The following is a 25,222-nucleotide window of genomic DNA, read 5'->3' as shown; positions in this document are numbered from 1 at the left end:
ATTTGAGATTATGTCACATCACAATGACACAAAAGATTTGCATTTACTACTCTGATTGGTCTTGTTTTATGTTTATTATCCTCAATAGCCAACGATATTCTATTACACCTACACTATGTTTTTGAATGAGGAGAGGCAAACCTTAACTTGGAGAACAGTTAAGATAAATTGCATTAGCATAGATGCTACTGCCATAGTTTGTCAGTTGCTTGCTGCTAAAAACATTTGGAGGTAAAAAAAAGTTGCCTAAAGTGCTCCTAAAAAGTACTAAGACGTTTATCTCTCTTCTACTCATATCTTGATTGTGCAATATTTAGTGATTTCCCTTCCTGTTTCCTTTAACTCTTTCCTATGTGTCGTCCTTTAGTGTCTCCCTGTAAAGTCAGTCATGTCTGTTTGTTTACTTTTCTTTATGTCAGCTTTGTCTTTGTCTCTGCCTCTTGTTTTATTTTAGTAGCTCCTGTCTTTTGTGCACTATGTTCAGTTTTGCTTCCCCCCTCTCTTACTCTTGATTTGTCCCCGCTGTGTCCTCAGCTGTCTTCACTTTCCTAATCACCTTCCTGTGTATTTGATTCTCAGACTTTCCTTGCCTTTGTTCTGCTTCTTGTGGGCTGTCTGTGGTTCTGTCCTTATGGCCTTAGAAACACATTTATACAAAAACAGAGTATCTGCAGTATAGCTGTTTTACTTTATCCTTTGTCTTTTCTGATAAACTGGTTCTACTGGATGGCTGTGCTGGCATTTCTCCTGCGGTGTTGCTATCAGTGTGTGAAGAGTGGGAGAAGAGGGTTGCATTGACAATCCAACACAATGGGCAGCACATTGAACACATTTTATAAGTGGTCAGAAACTTGTAAATAACTCATGAAAGAATAAAGTTACATTGAAACCAAGCACACCATTGTTTTTCTTGTGACATTACCAATAAGTTTGATGTGTCACATGGCCCCTAAGCAAAGATGTTAGACATACAACATAGAAACCTGGAAAATCGAGCTATAAGCACACCACGTGGTTTAAAGCAGGTGTAGCTTATGATTGTATAGGCCTGTATGTAGCTGCTGTTGTAAATGTTTATTCTTTTTTTTCCTGCCTATCTTATTTCATAACCTCTGTTTTGTTGGCACCGTGTGTGACTGCAAGCCCAGGCGGGGACAAGTGACTCTCTCTCTCTTATAGCTTACATAACGCAGTTTATCGCTGCAGGCGGCAGTCGCAGCTCCACGCCAATGACTGTATAAAAGATGCGACACCGCCTCCTCCCATTGTGCAAAAATGAAGCCAAAATATCCCGCTTGTGGAGGCTGCCATCTTGCAAATTTGGAGCCAGAGTCTGCGCAGTAGTGACTTGAGGTGGAGCGACTGTGTAACACTCCCGCCCACACACCCGCTGGACGCGACCGCAAACACGCCCTTCTACACTTTTTACGTAGCCCAGCGGCTCGAGTTTTTTTGCTGGTTTACCACGACTGATGACTCGTTTAATTAAGGTAAATTCAACCATGTCACTGTTATAAAAAAAAAGACACACAGTTTATCCTCTTATAGTTCTAAAATCACTCTGTTGTTAATTCGTTTGCTAGATTAGCCGCTAGCATACACACTGTGTTGGAGGCTTGTTGCTAGCTAGTTAGCGATGCTACACACCTGTTACTCTGAAGGATTCAGCACTTCTTATGTTTTTTTTATCCATTTTTAGACAGCGATGAGATCAGCTACACACTCTACAGAAGCCCAGAGTTACTGTTAATATCAAAAATATAATGCTGCTTGAGATTTTAACATTTAAGACTGTGAGTGTAATGGATCTAAAACTGTTTAAATCTCTACAGCCTGGTAACATGGAGACTTTAAAAACAGCAGCAGAAGGTTTCAGTAGTGTAGTCTAATTTGTTCTTTTCATTTAATAACAATCCATATTATATCAACAGCTACATTCACCCTGGAGAGAAACTAGTGAGGGAGACCATCAGGACCAAGCTGGATTTCCTGGGTCCAGAGGTTTGGAGAAACTTCTTCCCTTTCTTTCATCACAGCTGTCCTGTGCCAGAAGTTCTGTTGACCCACTGAAAGAGGCATAATTTAAGAAACACCAGGAACACTGAAGCTCATGGCATTGATCAAGATCAGGACTCATGATCTTCACCAGCAGCTCCCTCACAGGGAAATCTTCAGAGCTCCTCTGTAGGCCCGCCAAAGAAGATGGATAAACCCAGCATTTCATGAACACTGTGATGGAGACCTTTGGTTTGTGTAATGTTATAAATACTCAGATACTCCCCAGAGGCTCTGGACTTTTACATAAACATAATATATTCAGTCCTGTAGAAAGTTATATATTTAAAAATATATGATCCTCTCTGGTTACTCTGGTATGAATAACTCTGAATCACTTTATGGTAAATAACACACCATCTGCAAAAAACTGTGAAAGAATTCCAGATGACAAGTTTGTAGTTCAGCATACAAGTGACGACCTTTGACCTTCATTGGGTTTTATTTAATTGTGTTAGAGAAACTCAAACGTGCTCTTCATGCAGCTGAATACATCAAGTGTTTAAAATGGAAGCTGTGCAGGTCTGAGATCAGCAGCTCTCTGAAACGCCAAACTGAGGTCCTGGTAATGCTGATATATAGTGACACAGTTACATGGGTGATTAATCCTTTTGTTTTTTTGTCTTTAACTTTATCAATAAAACAGCTGCAGCTTTCACTACAGCACATGTGGTACTTTAACCTTTGCACTGTTTCCATCAGTTCATTTTGCAGTTAACATGTGAACATGTTGGATGATCTGTCTGCTGTCACTGGGTGGTGCTGAGGTCTGAATCTGAGGGCAGCTCCTGTAGTCACAAAGAGAACAGAACCATCAAACTCAAATATAAATTTTATCCCTCAAAATTGAAATAAAGCTGATTCTTCTGTCCTCACACACTCAGGATCTGAAGTTCTTCTCTTACATTTTTTCAGTATTACAGTTCACTATTAGAGATGGACCGATCCGATATTACGTATTGGTATCGGTCCGATACTGACGTAAATTACTGGATCGGATATCGGAGAGAAATAAAAAATGTAATCCGATCCATTAAATTTCAAAAAAGCACCTCACAAAACTTGCAACACGGCGTAACTCGGCTCATAACTGTAGCACGTTGGAGCAGTGTGGTCACGTGATAGAGCGACTGTGTGTATTTGTAGCATCGCTACCAAACCAGCATTTCATCTCCGAGGAAGTTTTCCCAGAGAGAAGTAAAGCAAGTGTGTAAGTTCATCTCTGAATGTTTGTAAAGCATTCCCACGTTAAGCTTAACAACCGATATAAGGAGCGACTGCCTCTCTCTCTCGCTGCTACTTCAATGTGAAACTGATCGATGATCAGCTGATCGGCTTTTCTGTCACGAGTCCGTCTCTCTTCTTTGTTTTTGGCCCACTTCTCACCAGAAAGACGAAACCAGCGGCTGAACAACAGCAGCACGTTTAAGCTTGATAAGCTGTTGTTAGAATTTATTTAATATTGCTTTCTACACCAGGATCCTTTTCTATGCAGCTGACGGCTGGTAACTGTGCAGGGGCGGATCTAGCAAAGTTTAGCCAGGGGGGCCGATAGGGCATGAACAGGGAAAAGGGGGCACAAAGACAAAATTTAAAATGTCTAGCTTTTAATAAATAATTATCTGAATCTTACACCCAAAGTTTTAATCTGATGTAAAATGTATAGAAGTACATTACTGTATATAGTAACTATTAAGTCTAATATACCCTAGTAAGCTATAGTACTTTTTCCATCTGTGCAGTCTGCAATTCTGTTGAAGAAAGATGTTGAATCTATTTAAATATTGTAGAAAAATAATTTGATGCTGTGCAATTTTTTTTTCACACTGCATCAAATTAAAGTTGATTACGTCGATTAAGCATTATGAGGTGGAGGTTGGGGGGTGGTTTATTAGATTGATCAGTGTTGCTGAACTATGAAATATTTTGGGTGTAGTGTATTTTTTACATACAGGTATAACAGAATAGCTTTAGTGTTGTTGTTTATTTATACTTGAGTATAAACCAGGGGCGATTCTAGGATCAGAGCTTTGGGGGTGCTGAGCACCCAGAGAGCTGCCCATCCAGGCAAGGTAAACTTTACTCATCACAATGAGACTTCTTCCCCGTCTCTGTCAGTCCCTGCATCCCTAAATGCCTCCAGTTGTCCCGAGTTCTGTCTGACTGCCTCCTTGGTGCATTTAAACCCCTGTTCCTCCCTGTCCTCATCGTCTGTTGTCTTCATCTCCATTATCAGTCATCATAATTTTACCCTCTCTGTACAAGTCTGCAAATTTCTTTATTAAATCATAAGTTTCTTAAATTCATCAAGTCTCTCTGTGCCTGGGTCCTCGTCACAAAACATGACATCACTGTTTTGTACATTTTAACACAATTTAATCCCCACATTTTTGAAAGAATAGCAAAACACTTTTTTGAAAAGTCTGTAACAAAACCATCAAATCTGATCAAGGTTATTAAAATGCTGCCAAAGAAGAATGGATTGGAATAAAAAAAAAAAAATACATATCCTAACCTTAATTACTGGGGAAAAATAATAAATGATGCTCATAGTGAGTAAAAAGTAAACTGTGTGCATTTTTTGGACAGAGATTCACTTCTGAAGTGTATGTATAATACAATACAGATACATAAAAAATACACTCCAAAAATAGAAGAGTCCTTGAAATATACAAAATATTATTAGAAAATGGAGACACTTGGCCTTTGGTACAATGTATACAATGTATGAAAAGATCTTTACTGCAGATACTACTATGGCTCTGCAGATTTTTTCTTTTCTTTTAACCTATGTCGCCTCACCTTGAGGTTGGTAAATCTGTCTATCACATTTTGGTGGTCAAGTCTCTCACGCATCTCTTTCCCAACTGACATCACAGCCAGGTGCTGGAGTCTGCTTTGACCCATGGTCCTTCTCAGCCAGGTATGGAGCTGACTCAAGACACTAAAAGACCTTTCACAGCTACAGCTGCTAACTGGGTTTGTTAGGGCAACCTGAATAACAGTTTTCAGTTTGAGGAAGATCTGATTATCCAGAAGATTGTACAATGTTAACATATCTGGAATGGCACCAGCCTCACTCTTGAGCTTTATAAAGTCTTTGGCAACTGTGACTTCCTCTGACTGAAGCCTAATATGGTAATGCAGTGCCAGGGCTGACAACCCAGTTTGTTTTGCAGATTCTGTATAGCAGCTTTAATATAGGGAGAACACAACTTCCAGATTGTATGTTGTTTGTATTAGTTGTTTGTCTTTCTTTGCCAGTTAAACAGTTCCTGTTTTGCCTGTTAGTACTCCCTGATCTTGTACTTTGTCCTCATGTTCCCCTCTTTGGACTGACAATCTGTGTACGTACACACACACACACACACACACACACACACACACACACACACACACACACACACACACACACACACACACACACACACACACACACACACACACACACACACACACACACACACCAGGCGTTATAAGGTTAATGGGCATCCAGTCAGTTAGCTAGTAAGTACCTTGGGTTCAATATCGGCACATGCACATATGGCAAAATAACCAGTTTGTCTCATTACATTTCAAACAGGACAGTGGTAACAACAGCAGGCTACGGACAATGTTAAGTTTTAGATTTTAAATAGGCTGTATACATTTCAATGAGATCAACAGGGCAGTCAAATATCGCTAATTTTACTACAGAGCAAACATCGTCGGAAAACACATTTTCAACTAGGGCTGCCACAAACGATTATTTTGATAGTCGACTAGTCACCGATTATTTTTGCAATTAGTCGACTAATCAGATCATGCATCCATTGGATGTACAGCGTACAGCTTATTGCACCAGCATGCATCTGCTCTCATATAACTATCATTAGCTTACAGCTCTAAGTGTTTAAGGTATGTGCTAACTAAAAATAAAGACAAGATGATAGTTTATTAAATTTGAATGAAATTTGCAGATTGTTTCGGTGAAGTTTAATAAACTCCTTGTTATCTAAAATATAACGGGACACCGGAGTATATTCTCGAGCATCTCACACTTCTGATAATCAGTTGTCTGCTTGACGTTTATTCAGCTGTGTAAAAACTATAACTTTAATCTCAGCCTAACCGATTTACTCAGGAACAAATTAAGTACTAAAAAAAGCCAAACAATAACATTTTTAAGTTATCTAAGTGACTTATATGTGTTTAACCTGAGTAGCAAAAGACCGCAGTGGGTTTGAAAACAATTTGCCGCAGTCCGGTGTTCTCACGGGCTCTAGAGAGCCTTGCCCCCGGCTAGCTATCAAGCTAGTGGGTAACAGACGTCTCCGAAAACGTCGGAGCGCTTTTGAAAATATGTGGTGTCTTGATAAACTGAGCGGATATTTGAGGTTTACACAGCTACATTCTCGCCTGAAAATATGCTAAACGTTTATTTTGTGACCCAGAAAGAATAATAAGAGTAATATTAAAACTAAATAGCTGCCGCCATTGTTGGAAACTGAGCTGGGCTGCGCTATGAATTCTGGGACACAGCTCCTTCTTCTTCTTCGGGGTTTAACGGCAGCTGGCATCCTTGTACATGCAGTGCTGCCATCTTCTGTTTCAGTCCGTTATTACACTCTTAAATTCTACTACTTGTTCCTGCGTCTTTTGTGATCTTACAAAGCTTCAAACGACGCCTCGACTATTAAATCAGTCGTCGATGATTTTGATAGTCGACGTAATCGTGACTAGTCGACTAATCGTGGCAGCCCTATTTTCAACACAGCAGGTTACCTGGTGTAATGTTTTTCAGTTAAAAAGAAACATGGTCTGACTCCTACCTAACTATATAAAGAGTAACTGAAAGTTAAATGCAGCTAACATGTCCTGTTTTAAGCCAGGCACTTCCACCTCTGCTCCGCTGCGTCTCAGCCACCATCGCTCTGGCAGCAACGGCGCTAAAGCAGTGTTGCCAACTCCTCAGTAAGGAAAATCGCTATTGGCTGTCCTAAAAGTCGCTAGAAGTCGCTAAATGACGTCATCACCTAATTTGCATAATTGGTCATGCTAATGTAATTGTAATCTATGTTGAGAGAGAGAGATAACATCGTGGAAGAGACATAAAGTGAGAAAAAACGTCCTAAATGCATTTAGAGTTTATTTAGAACTACAAATTAAATTTATTTTAGCAATTATTGTTTTTTTAATGTCACAATTCGAACCCTGCTCCTTTACCCGGGCTTGGACCGGCAAAAGTGACCCGAAATAGGCACTCTGGTGGAGTTACTTTGTGTGTGTGTGTGTGTTTATAAGTAGTTTTAAACCTTGTGATCCACAAAACAGCATAAGAGTAAACGAGTAAAAGAAGAACTGACTGCGTTACAGCACCCGCTGCTTGTTGAGAGTAGACGTGAAAGCACATATCAGACCCCTATTTTTTTAGATAGGGGTCTGAAAACTCGCTAAATATAGGGACAAAGTTGGCAACACTGCGCTAAAGCAAGTAGGAGAGAGCCGAGCTGGAACAAACCATTTTGGGAGGGGGGAGGGGTTATCTATACTTTTGTTGTTAAAATGTTCCATCTCAATTAAGTACTGTATGTTTTTTTATACTTTTAGTAGTGTGTCCCACAAACAGCAAATATTTTCAAAAAAAGTAAGACATCTTTGGGGGTGCTTTGATTCATTTTGGGGGTGCTGAAGCACCTCCAAAACTGGGCTAAAATCGCCCCTGCTTTGATTCATTTTGGGGGTGCTGAAGCACCTCCAAAACTGGGCTAAAATCGCCCCTGGTATAAACTTATACAAAATGCAGCAAGATATTAAAACGTTTTATTGATTAAAAAGCACACTATATCGGATTCATATCGGTATCGGCAGATATCCAAATTTATGATATCGGTATCGGACATTAAAAAGTGGTATCGTGCCATCTCTATTCACTATACAGTACTTTAAACCATAGTTCCTGATTAATGAGGAGCTACAAAGTACAAGCTTCTTTTTTTTAAGTTACTACAGATGTGGCAAGAGACTGAAAACATGTTGTTGTTTGCACATATTTAATATTCGGAGCGTTTCTCTTGATTTCTTTAGTCGATGTAAATTCATTCACCTGCACGGGTTAGCTAAACGAACCCTGACAGCCGAGTCCCCATCTTAGCTAGCTAGTTCTCAGGACCGAGCTAAGGACGGTAGTTACGGATTAGCTTACAAACACGTTTAACTTACCGAAAAAGTGCAGCAGGGCCTCGGGTCCTTCAGTCGGGTAGTCAGGTTAAAACACTCGGTCGTGTTTTCGTAGCGTAAACGCTGGAACTCCTCTCAGAGCCTACGCTCTATCTGCTATTCCCGAACAGAGATACGCAAGTTTCTCCGTGACTGCAGCTGCCAGTCAAAGCTGCTATGATGACGTTACACCCCAATTTAACATCACCGCGGTAGGAATTAGAATCAAACTTATGGGAGAGGAGACCCCTTGGACATCAATCAGCGTGATGAGAACTATTGAAAACAAAAGAAAGAATCTTTGGAAAACAATATCTGAGGAGAATAAATGTATTTTAGTCTGACCCCCGTCCCATCCGCTAACATGGAGGAGGCGGGGTTTGCCTATTTGCTTTAATTAATTTATTATTAACAACAATATAAAATTATGCACAAAAGGAATTACTAATGTAAAAAAAGTGGTTTTATTTATATATCTTTATATATATATATATATATATATAAATATGTGGGGTGGCTCCTAGAGACAAAGCACATACAAACTCCAAAACACATTTCTAGCATTAACTGAACTTCCAAAACAAAGCTACCTAGATCACTTAAATTACACAATTGAAAGCATATGTGTATTTATACACAAGAACTCATATATATTCAAATAATTCAAAAAAAATTTCATTTATCTGTTACTACCACACACCAAAGCCGGTCGTTGGTACTTGCTGGCTTGTGTAGCCACTAGGTAACAAAAGCTCAACACTGCGCCTAGCACCCTGGAGCACTTCTGTTGTCTTTTGTACGTGTTTTGGAGTTTGTACATGCTTCGGGGTTTGTACGTGCTTCGGGGTTTGTACGTGATTCGGGGTTTGTACGTGCTTCGGGGTTTGTGCGTGCTTCGGGGTTTGTACGTGCTTCGGGGTTTGTACGTGCTTCGGAGTTTTTACGTGTTTTGAAGTTTGTATGTACTTCGTCTCTAGGCACCACCATAAATATACTTTTATTTATTCACTCCACATAAAATGTAATAAATAAATCATATAATAAAAAAACCAACTATTCACATTTCAACTTTTAACTATTCAGCTTTTTCCTTTTAAACAAATTTAAAGTGAAACAACACAAAACACTGCAAACCACAACACAATTAAATATAAATTAAAATATGAAAACAAAAAGAAGATGCATATTCTCTGTCATATGGGCCTGCATGAATAAACTTTCTGTATCATTTATCATCCGCAACTGAAAATAGTTGTGGATGATTATTCTACCTTTCTAATGTGACGTTGTTGTCCCTGGCTCTCTTTCTCTGTCTCTCCCTCTCGCTCTGTACCGCCCCTCCCCCCTCTTCCCAGCCGCAAGCACAAGGCTCGCGTGCGGAGTGAAGCAGAAAAAAGTGTGAGAGAGAGGGTGAGAGAAAGAGAGAGAGAGGAAAAAACAGGCTTGCGATAAGGAGCCGGCTCGCGTCGTTCACGTCAAAGAGTCGGCTCTAAGAGCCATTTCGTTCGCGACCGACCCATCACTATTTCATTTTTGGGGAGCTGTGGCGTCGTCCATGTTTTATACAGTCATTGCTCCACGCACACTAGTGGGTTTCTGTGGTCTAGCAGGACACGGATATAGAAATCAGGAACTGCATCCATCAGCTATCATGTCATCTGTGAAGCTCGAGCGTGCAGGTAAGCTTCCTCCTTGTTGTGAATACTGTACAGTAATACAGTTCAGATTGCACAGAAGATGCGCTGCTGGTTTCATAACTTACAGGAAGCTGCACGTTTTACAAGCCACGAGCATTTGAAGTAGGGCTGCTCAATTAATCGAATTTTAATTACGATTGCGATCTGGGCTTTTTCAACGATCATTAAAAATGACTGAGACGATTATTAGCCCCTCCCTCGTGCTTTACTCTCGCGCTGCTCCGTGTGGCAAATCGAGCGCACCTCTCTGCATTCCTTACACGTGTCACAACAATTAAGAGGACCCTTTCAGCCTCACGTTGGTATGAGTGGATTTAATTTCACAGGCCGGTGGATATGAAAAACTCGGCAGGCATTACACTACCAGAAAACAGAGTAGAACTGAGGCTGTAATCAGAGACTTGGGTATCTGCTGTTTAGCTGTTTACAGCACAGCCGCCATGTTTATGGGGATTTTGTAACAGCCCGTCTGCTGTAGGCCAAATATAATTAGCCATAACTTATAGCAGAAAATTTCCCTCCACATCAAACTAATCGTTTCAACGCCGATTTATTCAAGGTTTTTCTTTAATTTGTCACCCCCCTGTAGTACAGCACTGGGTGTATTCGGATAAACAAGCTTAAAGCGACATGTTTGTCATTGTCTCAAACTCCAGAAATTAAACTTTTGTACGTTGTAATTTCTCTGAGTGGATCTCCAGAATATACTGTTGTTTAAACAATCATGTGCTTTTGCTTTTGTAAAAATGAAGCCCTTCCCTGTCAGTGGTGGCAGGGGTGAATGGTAACAGTACAGCTGACTGTTGTGAATAATTTAAGTCATGCCTCTTTAACACTGGAGTCAGAGAAGCAGTTGGTGACTTTTTCACTGAGGATCTGAAGCGGTGGTTAAACGGGGTTCTCTCTAAAAGATCTCAGCAGGCTCTGAGCTGTTTATTGTAGCTTTTCTGAAACAAAGGACCACCCTAAACTAGAACAGCAGATTTCAGTGTCACTGGTTATTTTATACTTTATATTTTAGTAGCTGTGACACTTAAACGAATGACCTTTTAAAGACAAGTAAATGAACACTTGAAAAAGTAATGGCAGGTTTTAAATGTTTCTTAATCAAGGTGATAGTTGGGGAGGCGTTTATTTCATTTTTATTTATTTTTTTTATATCCCCGAGATGCTGTTTGTTTGTCCTTCTGTCTGCATTTCAGCAGTGTTACGTAAAACGTACTTGGCCAAATGTGATTAAACTCTGCTCAGAAGCAAAGCTTGGGCAACTAAAGAGCTCTAATGTGGCACAGACTCTGAGTGTTTGTTTTCAATCCTTATTTTTTCTTAATTTATTGAGCTGCATGCAGAACTGACAGTTTCACCATAAAAGTAAAGTTTATACTTGGGTTGCCAGAACTGTTGTTTACAGCAGTTACTAAGTAAAAGGGAAATATTGTCCAACTGTAAGAAGTGTAAAGCAAAAGTTGCACTAAAGAAAGGTAATTTCTGTCCATTCTTTCATTTGGGTTCAGATCAGGCAAAAAATTCCCACAATGGCAAGGGACTGAAGGGGCTGGAGACAATTGCTGCCCTGGTCCGCTCTGTTGAAGAGACCCCTGAGCCAGTAGCTACCAAATTAGAGGGAACCATTCCCTCCTGGATCAATGGCAAACTCCTCCGCAATGGCCCTGGGAAGTTTGAGTTTGGAAAAACACAGTGAGTTATAAAGACCTGCTGCAAAGCACAAAATGAACATTTCTATAACAATGGAGTCAAGCCTTAACATCTGTGTTTCATGACAGCTACAACCATTGGTTTGATGGGATGGCCATGCTGCACCAGTTCAAGATTGAGAGAGGTGAGGTGACGTACATGAGTCGGTTCCTGCAGAGTGATACCTTCAAAAAGAACAGCGAGCGGGACCGGATCGTAATGTCTGAGTTTGGCACGCTTGCCATGCCCGACCCCTGCAAAAACTTCTTCCAGCGATTCCTTTCTCGCTTTGAGAAGTTTGGTGAGTAAATAAGACAGTGGGATGAAGTATATGTGCATAATGGATCAAAAAGCATGTTTTCTGCTGCAGTTAAGAAAAAAGCCACGACAGCTAGAGATAAAATCAAGTTTATACTAACTTTGCTTTGCTAAATCCTCCTGGGATGGAGCTTCTTAAGTGTTCTGTATATACCCAAGTTACATAACAAGGCTTTACAGTGGGGAACCAGGGGGAGCACAAAATGTTTTACATTCCCACTGGACCCTCCAGTATAACTACAAACTGTAAATCGTATAGCAGACCAATTTCTTTAAAAGGAGAAAAGTTTTCAGTCCTAAAAAAAAACATGTCATCCTTTGTTTGTCTTTGCTACAGAACCCACAGACAATGCAAGTGTGAGCTTTGTGAAATACAAAGGGGACTACTATGTCAGCACAGAGACAAACTTCATGCACAGAGTGAACCCAGAGACCCTAGAAAGTTTAGAGAAGGTAATGTCATTTGTTATGTGCAGTAAACGCATTTCTTTGTCATTGTGTAGTCCGGTATAAACACAGTATACATCCTTATCATTCTGTTGTTTTGCAGGTGGACTGGAGTAAGTTCATTGCAGTAAATGGAGCCACTGCTCACCCCCACTATGATCCAGATGGTACCACCTACAACATGGGCAACTCCTATGGAAGAAGAGGTTTGTTCCCTGAGTCAAGTATCCACACTAAAGTCTACACAGTTACATGGCTTTTTAAAATTTATTCATTCATTTATTTTTTTTTATTTTTTTTTATCTTGATAAAAAAAAAAGAAAAGAAATGAACTGTACTTTGTTGGAGGGAAGGAGGTGCAGCAGTTAGCAGTGTCAAATCACAGCAAGTGTCTGGATTCAAATCCAGTGGCCGACTCAGGTCTTTATGTGAAAAGTGCGTCATCTCTGCCTCTCCAGGCATTCCAGCTTCCTCCCAGAGTCCACGGACATGCACATTAGATTAACTGGGTTGGGTTAATTAGGTTGATTCTAAATTGGCCATAGATATCACTAGTTGTCTGTCTCTGTTATCCTTGCAACAGACTGGCAAACGGTACAGGGCGTACCCTGCCTCTCACACATGACAGCTGAGATAGGCTCCAGCTCCCCCTTCCTCAGCAACTCTGAATTAGATAAGCTGAAGAGGATGGATGGAAAATGGATGGAACAATGTTTTGTAAAACACTTCTCCTTCCAGGAGTCCTCTACAATATCATCAGAGTACCTCCTGAGAAGACGGAAAGCGAAGACACTCTGCAAGGAGCCAAAATCCTCTGTTCTATTGTGCCTGCAAACAAGTCCCATCCCTCCTACTACCACAGCTTTGGTAAGGCAGCACACCAGGGTACCACTCATTATGCTTGGTTTTTTTTTCCATTTGCTGCCCTCATCTGCAAAGCTTGGTAATCTTTTTCTTCCTGCTTCCAGCCATGTCTGAGAACTACGTGGTGTTCATCGAGCAGCCAATCAAGATGGACCTGCTGAAGATAGTCACATGTAAATTAAGAGGGAAGGCTCTGAGTGATGGAATCTACTGGGATCCCAAACAGGAGACAGTCTTCCACCTTGTGAACAAGCACACAGGCGAGGTGAGATGCGATCAGTAGCGGTTTTAGATACGGGCGACACGGGCGATTGCCCGGGGCGGCATCGTGGTGGGGGGCGGCATCACGGGCAAAAAAAAAAATGCTCATACTCATGCTGCCCCGACGTCAGCCAGCGCATATTAGGAATGGCATAGGCACCGATCGGTTTTCTATCGCCCATTTGCTGGGAGTAAGGGCGCCCTTCGTTTGCGAGGTGCGCCTGCTGCTTGCGGTGCAGGGTGGAGAGGGCGGGGCGGCGGGGGATTCTCTGACCAGCTGGAGCAGCATCTAATAACCAACTTGCAAAATCAAACAAAATAAAAACAAACCATCCATCCATCCATTCGCTTCCGCTTATCCTTATCCGTTTCAAACAAACCAACAAACACAAAAACACCAGACATTATAATACAGACTTATAATTTGCACCGATGTTTTTTTCGAAATTCTATACATGAAAAGTGAGCGCGAGAGCCCTCGCCTGCTCGCTGCTGAAGTCAAAGTAAACTTTATTGTCATCTCCGCTACATACAGTCCAGTATATAGAGAGACGAGACGACAAGGCTCCAGTTACAGCAGTGCAAGTAAACAAACAATATATATAAGAAGAGTAAGAAAATAAACATACACTTTAGGACCAGGGGTAAAGGGATCAATAACAATTTAAAATTTACAGTTTGATGATTTAAAGTCTCACACACAACCTGTCGAAAGGGGAGGGGGCCGGCTGCTTCCAAGTAGAGCAAATTTCATTTATAATGTTGTAAATCCAAGCCCATTATGTATTCATGATTTGAATCCTCGGTTGTGTGAAATCTCAGAAATGCACCCTAGACAAAGTGAATCTGTGAACTAAGGTGTAGGTGTGTTAGATCATGTTGTGGTGATCCTCGGGTTGAGGGATGGGTGTTCATACTGGAGTGCAAAATTAAAACTAATGGAAGATGGACAAGAAAAGTTCAAAGCCATCAGGTCCTCAGTTTAGAAAAAAGAGAAAAGAGGAAGAGAAATGAGCAAACGATACAGGTAAGCAGATGTGTGATTGGATAATGGCATTTATCCTGAAACAATCAGAATACTTTATTATGTGGGAATGGCTACACAGAGAATCATGGCTCAAGAGTTTGGAGTTCGCCTTGTAGTCGGAAGGTTGCCGGTTCGAGCCCCGGCTTGGACAGTCTTGTCGTTGTGTCCTTGGGCAAGACACTTCACCTGTTGCCTACTGGTGGTGGTCAGAGGGCCCGGTGGCGCCAGTGTCCGGCAGCCTCACCTCTGTCAGTGCGCCCCAGGGCAGCTGTGGCTACAATGTAGCTTGCTATCACCAGTGTGTGAATGTGTGTGAATGTCTGGATGTGTAAAGCGCTTTGGGGTCCTTAGGGACTATACAAATACAGGCCATTTATGTCTGTGAAGGTTCTCAGTTATTAGGTCATTATAGTCAAAGGAGCTTGCAAAGAAAAGCGTCTTATAGAAGTCCAGACGCTTTTCTTTGCAAGCTCCTTTGACCAGGCCATTTATTAATCCCTACAGTTGCTCCAAGAAGAAATGGTAGAAATAGCAACAGTAACAGACTAAGCTCCAAATAATATATTATGTTACAGAGGGAGTGTTCGCCCAGGGCACCAAACAGGCTAGGACCGCCACTGGATGCGATTGTTTATATTTTTTTAAACTGCACTTCAATATTATATTTATATACAATAACAACTGATGTTCCTGTTGATTGATTATGCAAGAACTAGCAAGCTTGCATGTAATGTAAGTGTAAAAAGAGGCAAAGTGTGGGCAAAGACAGAATCCGTTTAAATTGGGTGTGGATTTGTAACATTGGTTGAATTCCACTCCAAGCCAATAGGGGGCCACCTAGGCTGAAAATGTTCATCTCTGCTTAGCGCCACAAATTTGCAATGACATTGCAGTAGGAAAACTCCCTAGAGTGGCCCCATTTAAAGGGCTACACAGAGAAAACTAGGTGATTCAGAATGTAATGTAACAGATGTAATAAGCATGTTGTGTGTATATATTAAGCTTTTATTACTCTATGTTGATTTTATTTTTTTAAGTTTTTAACATAATTTGTCTTCTGAATAAGTGATGGTGATGTTGAGGAGTACTGTCCTTAAAGGAGAGTGTCCTTGTAGTTTACAGCTAAATGAAGTACTTGACAGAAATTCTGTACCGCAGGTCAGCTCAGTGAAGTACCACACCAAAGCCTTCTCCACCTTCCATCAAATCAACGCCTTTGAGGAGGATGGATTCTTGATGCTCGATATGTGTTGCTCCGACGACGGCCAAGCCATCAACAACTACCTCATCCAGAACTTGCGTGAATCCGGAGACGCGTTGGATGAGGTCAGTATAATTGCATGAACACATGGTTACAAAATAAATGTAGCAAGAAAAACAGATTTTTATTTTATTTTTTTGCACTGTACTTGAGTTTTGGCATAATAAATATTTATAACCAGGGAAGACAATATTGGCTTTGCTAATTTATTAAATAATTTAGTGAGAAAGCTATTCAGTGTTAGCTTTATGGATTTCAGTCTGTTCAGATTTGAATTAACCAAATATCTAAAATGTACAAATATTGTCCCTCTCAGGTGTACAACACCTTGTACAGGAGTTTCCCTCGCCGTTTTGTTCTGCCACTGCATGTGACCAGTGAAACCCCAAAAGACCAGAACCTGAACACTCGACCCTGCAGCAATGCATCATGTGTCAAAATCGGTGACGACAAGGTGAGTTGACTTCTTGCTCATGCCTTCATTTACAGTTCACCTGTAGCACACACGCTGGAGGCAGTAACTAGAAATGAGTTGTCTTGACAACTCATACAATGTTGTACAAGTCAACAAGCAGGCAGTGAAAATATTAAGCTTCTTATTTTGAAATTAATCTAAGTGGCAGAAGTAAAGCGTTCCCTTGAGTAGAAATGCTAACGCCACACTACGGTATGAACAGATGCAGAAAATTACGTTAACAAAATGAGTACTAGGTTTCTTTTTTTTTTAGGGGGGGAGCGAGGAGGGGGGGGAGCGAAGGGGGGGGGGGGGGGAACGCATAAAAAAGGCTTTTCATAAAATTAGAAAAGCCTTCTTAAAAGTAACCGCCACATTTGTAAAACTAGTGATTAGTGAATTTGGGATATTTAGACTGATGAGTAACATCAGCACAAAATCTATTCTGTTATCTTAAGAGATGTTCCTGTAGTGATTTTTATCATTTTTGCAGTTTGTGTCGTTTTTGACCTCTGTGGATGGAAGTTTACATAATTTCAGTTGCAATCAGAGTTGACATAACTAGGTTGCAGAAACACGAGTCCAGTTAAAGGTGAAGCTCATGGTCACAGAGCTCGCACGCTCGACTGACCTTAGGTGGTAGTTCATCCTCTTTTTCGATAGGTGTTCTGCCAGCACGAGGATCTCCACGGAGAAGACCTCCATGAGTACGGTGGCCTGGAGTTCCCGCAGATCAACTACGCCAGATGTAACACACATCCGTACCGTTATTTCTACGGCTGTGGCTTCAGACATCTGGTGGGAGACTCTCTGCTCAAGATGGACCTGAAGGACAAGACAATCAAGGTGTGTATGATACTGTGCAAAGGGCTCCACCTCATAAACATGAGAGACGATGAGAGAGCGTTAGTGAATTGGATCATATTCACTGCTATTATACTGTGTAAATTATTAGTTAACATCATTTAAATGGTATATTGGCTTATTGCAGCTTCTTTCTGGTTAATATCAACTGTCTTCCTACACTGCTGCAGACAATTATCTATACATTCAACCACATCTGGGCTGTCACAGTAAAAGCTCATGATCTTTCAGAGTTAAAGTTTTATGTACCTAGTTTAAAGATATTTAAAACTAGGTAAAACGATGCCTCAGATGAACTACACGTGAAATATTAAACTATTACTCTTGTTAGGCCAAAAATGTAGAAGTAGCACTGGGAAAAATTAACTACATCCTGACTGCTTCCATAGCAACTGTGATTATCAGTGTGAGCAATTTGCTGCTCTGGGAGCATTCAGGTGTGTGTGTGTGTGTGTGTGTGTGTGTGTACCAGACTGGAACTGAGCCAGTAGTTGAAGAAGCAAAATTAAGATGCTGTTATTTGCTTGTAGTATCATTCTGCTCATGTCTTGATAAGAACAAGAGCAACTTTAAAATGTGGAGTTAAATTGAAAAACACTGACACTTGTGAAAATGATCATCCACAGGTCTGGTACCAGAAGGGTTTCTACCCCTCAGAGCCTGTGTTTGTGCCGTCACCTGATGCTGTGGAGGAAGATGGTGGTGTCATCCTCTCGGTGGTTCTCACCCCGTCACAGGTAAGACTCTCGGCTGCACAGACGTAGCAAATACGTCTACCTAATGTGCTGATCATTGTTGTGTCTCATGACGTTATCAGAGGTTTATGGTTTCCTGAATTTGAGGTACCAGCATGTCTGCAAGTCCGCCTAAGCTTGATTCCTTTCCGCTTCAAATTCTTTAATCAGCTGGACACGATCTATCATAAATATTCATGTGGGTGACGAACAGAGTCATAAATATTCATTGCTGAATTTACGCGAGTGAATTTTTGGAATTAAAAACAGAACTTTCTAAAGCCTTCACAATTAATGGCAGAAAGTGCACTTGCTGGCTACATTAATGGTGCCAGTAAAAGATTTTCTGAGTAATGTAAGATTTTTTTTTTCTTTCCCAAAAATGGTCTACTACATCCCAGTGTCCGTCTTCCTGACAGCATATTGGGCAGCCTGAATCTGAACTGAGCATTGTACTATTGTGTCCATCTCCCCTATAGCAAATATCAATTGTTCAATTGCCCGTCTGTTTATTTTCTAATCAGTTTTAATTACCCCTGAAACACTGCATGAGGACCCTTTTAATATTCTTTTGTACACACAATGCATTCTGGTCCTTGAATTTAATTAAATTTGCTATTCTAAAGACATGCGCACCTCTCAAGCATACCTCCACCTGGTGTATTGAACCTAAGTGAAGTCTTTCACTATGTGGTGGTGTGTAGAGAAGTGTGATTTGTTTTGTGTGTGTTAACGCCATCAATCATTTCTCTGCAGGATAAAGGGACCTTCCTCCTGATTTTGGATGCCAAGACATTTGAAGAGCTAGGAAGAGCCTATGTGCCTGTTAACATGGCTTATGGCTTCCACGGTACCTTCAGTGCCTCTGCATAAACTTCTTGTTTTTTAGACTCCCCATGATTCATGGGCCATGAATACAACACATCAATAAGCATTAGCCAGTTATATATCAGATGGTACTGAGTTGCTGCTGCTTTTTATGCTTAACATATATACTGTCTACTAGAGGTGGGAATCACCATACAACTCACGATACGATATTATCACAATACTTAACGCACGATACGATATTATTGCAATTTTTAAAAATGTTTTGCAATATTCAAATTTTGTACATAAAGGTAAACTTTATCAATATTAATTTTATCTAATATCAAAGTCTCACACTCAGTCTTTCTCTCATTTCAGTCAGTATTGTTGACAAACTGAACGGTTTGTATTACAGTCTAGTCCAACTTAACTGAATGCAACCATCTGGTACAATTGTAGCTATTCTGAACTATGCAATTTATGAAAACTATGCAGCCCCTTCAGCAACTGAAGAATTTGAAAGTAAATTAAAACAACATATAATTTTACATTAAATAAAAAAGTTTTAAACTTAATTAAAATATAACATGTCTTAAATTAAAATAAGTAAACTGTCATGTTTATTGCTGCCAAAAAAAAGTTAAACACATTTGGACAGTGAAGGAATGTCAGGATTCATCAACATGCTCTGACGTCAGAGCATGTTCCAGTCCACAAAAACTTTTTTTGTAACAAAATATCGATTTCTGCTGTCCCTGTATCGATACATTATTAGCAAACAAAATATCACGATACTACACAGTATCGATTTTTTCCCCCACCCCTCCTGTCTACAGATATTCACTACAGGTGGGGATCACCAGACATTATGTTATCACCATATTTCACTGACAATACAAGCATATTATTGTATTACAATAACCGGATTTATCATATCCAGTAAGATTATATTATCTCTCTTTAGTAGTTTGCTGCAAATAAACGTTAGAGGTTGCTGTCCCATTTTTTTACTCTAATGACTGAGCTGTTAGCTTGTTCTGAATTAGGAGGTAGGTAGCTTTGTCAAGTGAAGTGTGATCAGTGTTGGATGGATTTTCGACTGGTACGACTTGTAGGGTACAGCTGAGAGTAAATCTGTGGTCACCCAAGTGCCAAAATGTTTTTTAAAATAAATTTTAATATTCCAAAATTTTTTACAAATCTGACTTTTGTACTGTTATTTTTTAAAATATAATTTTTTAATTAAAGTTTCAACATTAACACTTTTCAGAGGTGAAGTGTCTGGATTCTTTTCACACACTGAATCAGTCAAAACACATGGTTGAGAATAATGTACATAATTACGATTTCTCACATCAAATATTCTTTTACAGTCTTTTACTGGCAAGTGGTACATGTAAGGTCCCAGGTTTTATAAAGTCAACACGTGTTGCTATTTATAACAATTTGTATAGCAATCAAATTTGCATCCTTGACATTAATATAGATATTAATCATTAATTTGTTACTACCTTTGTTCAGATTACTTGTTTCACAGTATACATTAAGCCCAGAAATAGACTAAGTGGCACACAAATCACTTAAACTAAACAGACCCCATTTTACATAACAATGGGGTCTTTTTAATTGAGAATTGAAAATTGTATTAAAACTAAGTGGCATTTCTTTACCATACAGTTTTTAATTCTGTTAACTTCTGCTCCACTGTAGGGAAAAATATAACTCTTAATCCACAATTTGACTGCTTTTAATTTCCAAATTACTCTTTTGTGTTACAATAAAACATGCTACATGTTTAAACATTTAAAAGACACATCGAGGTCTCCAGCTCCTCAAAAGTAAGAATTGTCTTTAAATAAATGAATAAAACACAAATTTAAATTCCATTAGTGATGGTATAAACCTAAAAATTATTTACAAGGGCTCAACTAGAAGGCTAAAAAAAAAAATTGGTGCTAATAAAATAATTTTGTCACAGTTAAAAAACAGGTTTCTGCATTAAGTGCCAACTCTGATTATGTACATCTTATGTAAGCACATGTATTTTACATGTAAGTGATAACTGTGTGTGCCATTTGTACTTCCTCCACTATTCTAATGCATAATACACATTTATAGTGGTCTAAATTTGAAACGCATGCTTTATTAAAGTCTGGGTGCGCTTCACCCAGATTTCAGAAGTATACAGAATATCATTCACAGACGTATTTCTGGGGTAAATGTAATAGGTTTTACTGTGTAGAGAATTTATTAGAGGCCCTCTCTAAACTATGACTCGATAGAGGCTATTTTCCAAAAACCGATTAAACTCTCTGCACTTACACTAGAAGATGAATTTGAAAACCCATGAATGAAAAAGCTCTACACGGTTGTAACTGAGGTGTGGCTTTTTGGAGGTTTTTTTTTTTTGGTTTCTTTGCTGTTTATAAGAGATCCACACATCATCCACTAGAGGTCAGCATGTGATGACATTTACCTCCCTTCAGTCACGTTCTGGATCTGCAGAGTTGGAACAACGACTCAGTACCTGACCAGGATTAATTTAAATTAATTTATAAATTAAGAAAAAAGTTGTATACTACTTTGTGTCGTGTGTGTTTTGTAACCATGTTCGCTCTCTGTATTGTGAACCTCGTGAACTGCAAGGCTGTTTTCAGCTTCGCGATTGTGAATCGTAACGGACCCATTTTCTGTCTCATACAACAGTCTGAACAAAGGGGTGAGGCAGGGGCAACGTCTCTGAAGGAGGTGGGCTCAACATGGCCACACGGGCTATAAGAGGGATCAAACCTGTGACCCTGTGACAGTGGGACAATCTGTAACTGCCAGCCCACCCTGCCACTTCAAAAACACACTGCAAACAGTGGAGGAGCCCGGCATTGAACTTCACAGGGGTTATTTCCAAATCTGTGACCTTAACAACTGTATTTATAGGACACTTGGAAAAGAGTGCCTCTTTGAGGGGGAAAAAAAAGATAAGATAAAAAAAATGGGTAGAACTTTTTTTTAAAGAGTGGAAAAAAGGGATTTCAAACAGACTATTATCGAAACTGTGGATTAAAGCAGAGTAACTCAAGCTGCACTTTTCAGTCTGCGTGTGTGGCCAGAGAACAGATGCGCATTTTCATAGAAGATCGTACAAAGGGGAAAAGGAGAAAAGGAAAAAAAAAAAAAAACTGTTCCCAACAGCCGGTTAAAGCAACAGGACCCAAAACTACACCTCCAAATGTAGAAGGTTGGGGGGGGGGGGGGAGGGGGGGGGGTGTTCTCTAACTAGTTTTTAAAGTTTTGGATGCTTTTGTAGGACAGAACATGCATTTTTAATATCTACAGGAGGGCTGCAGATGGCACTTTGTTACAGAAATGGTGATTCAAAAAAATCTTTAACAACAATGCTGTGGCTGATCAAACCCTCAATCAGTGCTCATCACTGGTGTGTTGTTTTGGTATTGTTTTATCTAAATAGAAAAGTTAGTGACTAGAATAACGACGGCACTAAATAAATTAGAATTATGTGATTTATTTTTACATCCATCCTGTTTGGTCAGAACAGCTCATGGATCAACTGTTTCAGATTTCTTTTCTGCAGGAAAAAAAGCGCTGACAGATACAGCTGCTATCTTTCTTGTAGCAAATTAATCAGTTCAGTTAATCAACTTTCTCCTCAAAGTATCCCGCTGTCTTTTCAACACACAGCAGACAGTCGCAATAGAAATGTATACCTAAAGATTCTCGCTGAACTCATCTCGGTCTTTTACAGCACAAACATTAAGCAGACAGCAAGTAACATGAACGACTGTGCTCATATGCACTACCCACTGTTTGATTTGCTGCTACAAAGCAGCGGGTTCTGTGGAAGCAGAATAATGTCTATTGAAGCAGCCGGTAGAGTCTCGGGTCACGAATTGTGATTTTCCTGGCAGGAAAGCAGTTTGTGATCAGTCGTGGCATAAAAAGCACAACATTTATTTTTAGCTTGTTTTTTTGATGGTGATATGAATAACTCTAAAAAGCTGCTGCCTTTTGTATAAAATCACGTGTGAAGCCAGACACCCCTGAGAACAGTGCTGTTGCAGTCTTCTCAGGAGGGTTACTATGGTATAGAGAAAGTGGATTTTAGTCTGGATATTGTTATATTATATACAGCAGACTACAGACTGACTACAGAGTGTAATGATGTAAATATAGTTTAACTGCATGTATTACCATTTTGTTTTTTGGGCTTTAAAAAAAAATACTTTGACTAGAAGATGAGCCCTTAATGTGCATTATTGCAATACATTGGTTGTGATAAATTGTGCAGGTTATGCAGGCAACATCAGTTTATATTTTAAGCTCCACCTGACCAACAAAGTCCAATATTCTTTTTTTTTTTTTTTTTAATCTTTGGTCTACTCTTCACGTCTTTGTGTGTCTATCATTTAGTCTTCAGTAAGTACTCGTGCTTTGCGGTGAGTTTTTTATCCATCAATGGCTAAAAGCAGCATCTGGAATCAATGCAGAAAGCAGTGAGGTTGAACTGAAAGAGCAAAGTTGCCATTTGGGAAACCAAAACAATGTGCTGAAAGAGACTAAAAATCCCAGAGTTCAGGAGAACTGACAGACACCATACCAACAATCCTCATCGATCTTTAAGCTGTTAAATACATAGAAAGTCACTATGCAGGATCGTTGTAACTGTTTGCTTTGTACCAACCACAAACTCACTCACAAAATAAATATATAAAAATATGCTGTGATTTACCATAAATATTTCACCCATAAAAATCAACCGTGGCAACATCATAGAGAAAAAGAGCGTTTCCCAGTGTGTTTTGATATTTTTTCCCTACACGTGAAAATTCAAATTCAAATTTGGCACTTTCGCCCAAATGATTGTTTTCATGTGTTTTGATGGAGCTCGGCCCAGTTGGACATTGGGTAAAGATGGATGCTACATTACTCAACAAACACGCCCAGCAAACATTTTAATAGTGAATGTCACTGTTCTCTTAGTCGAAATATAGAAATGAAAGTGGTAAATGGGCTGTTTTGTTATAAAATGCTTTTCTACTCTATGGGAGCCCTCGGAGAGCCTCATTCATACAAAAAATATGTACAAATATTTCTCTACACCTAAGTGCTTTCAATCTCCCATTTACACACATTCATACTCTGATGAATGCATCGGAGAATAACTTGGGGTTCAGTATCTTGCCCAAGGATACTCTGGCATGCAGACTGGAGCAGGAAGGGATTGAACCACCAAACCTCCTTACTGGCTCTACCCCCTGAGCTTAAGCCATCCTTGAGCTTAATGGACTTTCAATCAAGTTTACAAGAATTGTTTAAAAATCCTCCTTTCATCAAATGTGAAAAGATAAAATTCTCACTTGAGCGAAGAGCAAATGTGTGCAAAGCAAATCCATCGCGATGGAGATTTAAACCGATGACCTCTCACTTCTTAGCCAACTTAGCGAGCCAATGCACACCATACCACAGATTTATAATGTTGACGTGGAGCAGAGAGATTGCTCAAGCAGCCAATGAGACAGAATGTCCATGTAAATATATGTAAATGCAAAAACACATGAGAGTCTGACTGGGATGTTACTGTACGTGAAAACAACATCAGCGTCTGTCAGTCTGTTTACGCGGTCATGCTGTGACCACGTTTGAATCTCTACTCGGCGACTACTATATAAAACATACAACAAAATCAGATGTAAAAATACAATCAAATCTGCAAATTCTTTACCTCTTTTTGAGTGAAGGCGGTGACCGCTTCCAGGCGCAATAAATAAAACTAAGGAGGGATGTCAGTGAAGCGGTGGGGACACGCCCACACAGCTCTGAGCAGGGGTCTAATCAGTGAAAGTGAAAACACCTGTGTAACTGTACCGTGTTCGCACTTTTAAATCTACATAAACCTGCAATGATCTAAAGGGGACTAATTTCTGGTGTGCAAAAGGAGGCTGCAGGAGGCTATTTAACAGAAGGAGTAGGAACTACACGTGATGCTTAGAAAAAAAAAAAACAGACTACAATTACTGCTTTGTGGTTGTGCACCTTTGTAAACCCATCAAGCTGCAGACTCATAATATCGTAGGAGTCTGAAAGGTGGGCACAAAGATTACTGTAACCAATTTAATATCTAAAATATGGTCCCAATCTGCCTTTTTATGTCGATATCACATCGTATGAATCGCATCGTTTGTGTGACTTTTTTTCTTTTCTTTTCTTTTCTTCTCTTTTCTCTTTTTTTCTTTTGAGTTATGAGACCACAGTGACCTCGGAGCACAATTCTAATAAGTTCATTCTCGAGTCAAGGCGAGAGTTTGTGCCAAATTTGAAAAAATTCCCTTAAGCTGTTAAAGACAAGTTCAGGAGACCGGGTCAGACGTAAGGATGCAGAAAATGCACAAAACATAATAAATATGGCGTTACTTGTGCGTTGTTTAGCTTAGCACAAAAAAACAAAAGGAAATTTGAAAAAAAAAAAATGACGCCATTGTGTTTATGTATGTCTGCCTGTGCAGGTGTAGCTCATGAGAATCT

At 39.8% G+C, this 25,222-nt stretch overlaps 1 protein-coding gene across 1 annotated transcript; it reads left to right on the top strand.

Moving 5' to 3' along the window:
• Positions 1-9,630: 9,630 nt before the first annotated feature.
• On the top strand, positions 9,631-19,942 carry LOC102787285 (carotenoid-cleaving dioxygenase, mitochondrial-like). Its single transcript, XM_087847219.1, has 12 exons — positions 9,631-9,932; positions 11,465-11,648; positions 11,735-11,946; positions 12,301-12,416; positions 12,514-12,616; positions 13,149-13,277; positions 13,379-13,539; positions 15,721-15,888; positions 16,140-16,277; positions 16,941-17,123; positions 17,768-17,878; positions 18,632-19,942. The coding sequence occupies exons 1-12, from the start codon at positions 9,809-9,811 to the stop codon at positions 18,746-18,748; spliced, it is 1,746 nt and encodes a 581-aa protein (XP_087703345.1). The 5' UTR covers positions 9,631-9,808; the 3' UTR covers positions 18,749-19,942.
• Positions 19,943-25,222: the final 5,280 nt, after the last annotated feature.

The sequence above is a fragment of the Neolamprologus brichardi genome, chromosome 10 (genome assembly GCF_056152115.1).
Source record: "Neolamprologus brichardi isolate AB-2024 chromosome 10, ASM5615211v1, whole genome shotgun sequence".
Taxonomy (NCBI): Eukaryota; Metazoa; Chordata; class Actinopteri; order Cichliformes; family Cichlidae; genus Neolamprologus; species Neolamprologus brichardi.
The sequence above is the reverse complement of the archived record's forward strand: the minus strand, read 5'-3'. Positions and strand labels throughout refer to the sequence as shown.

Excerpts from the sequence above, each read along its gene's own strand:
- LOC102787285 (XM_087847219.1), top strand. The coding sequence starts at position 9,809 with ATGTTTTATACAGTCATTGCTCCACGCACACTAGTGGGTTTCTGTGGT. Across the intron at positions 13,278-13,378 it reads CTCCTACTACCACAGCTTTG|CCATGTCTGAGAACTACGTG; the intron begins GTAAGGCAGCAC and ends TCCTGCTTCCAG. Across the intron at positions 17,879-18,631 it reads TGGTTCTCACCCCGTCACAG|GATAAAGGGACCTTCCTCCT; the intron begins GTAAGACTCTCG and ends ATTTCTCTGCAG.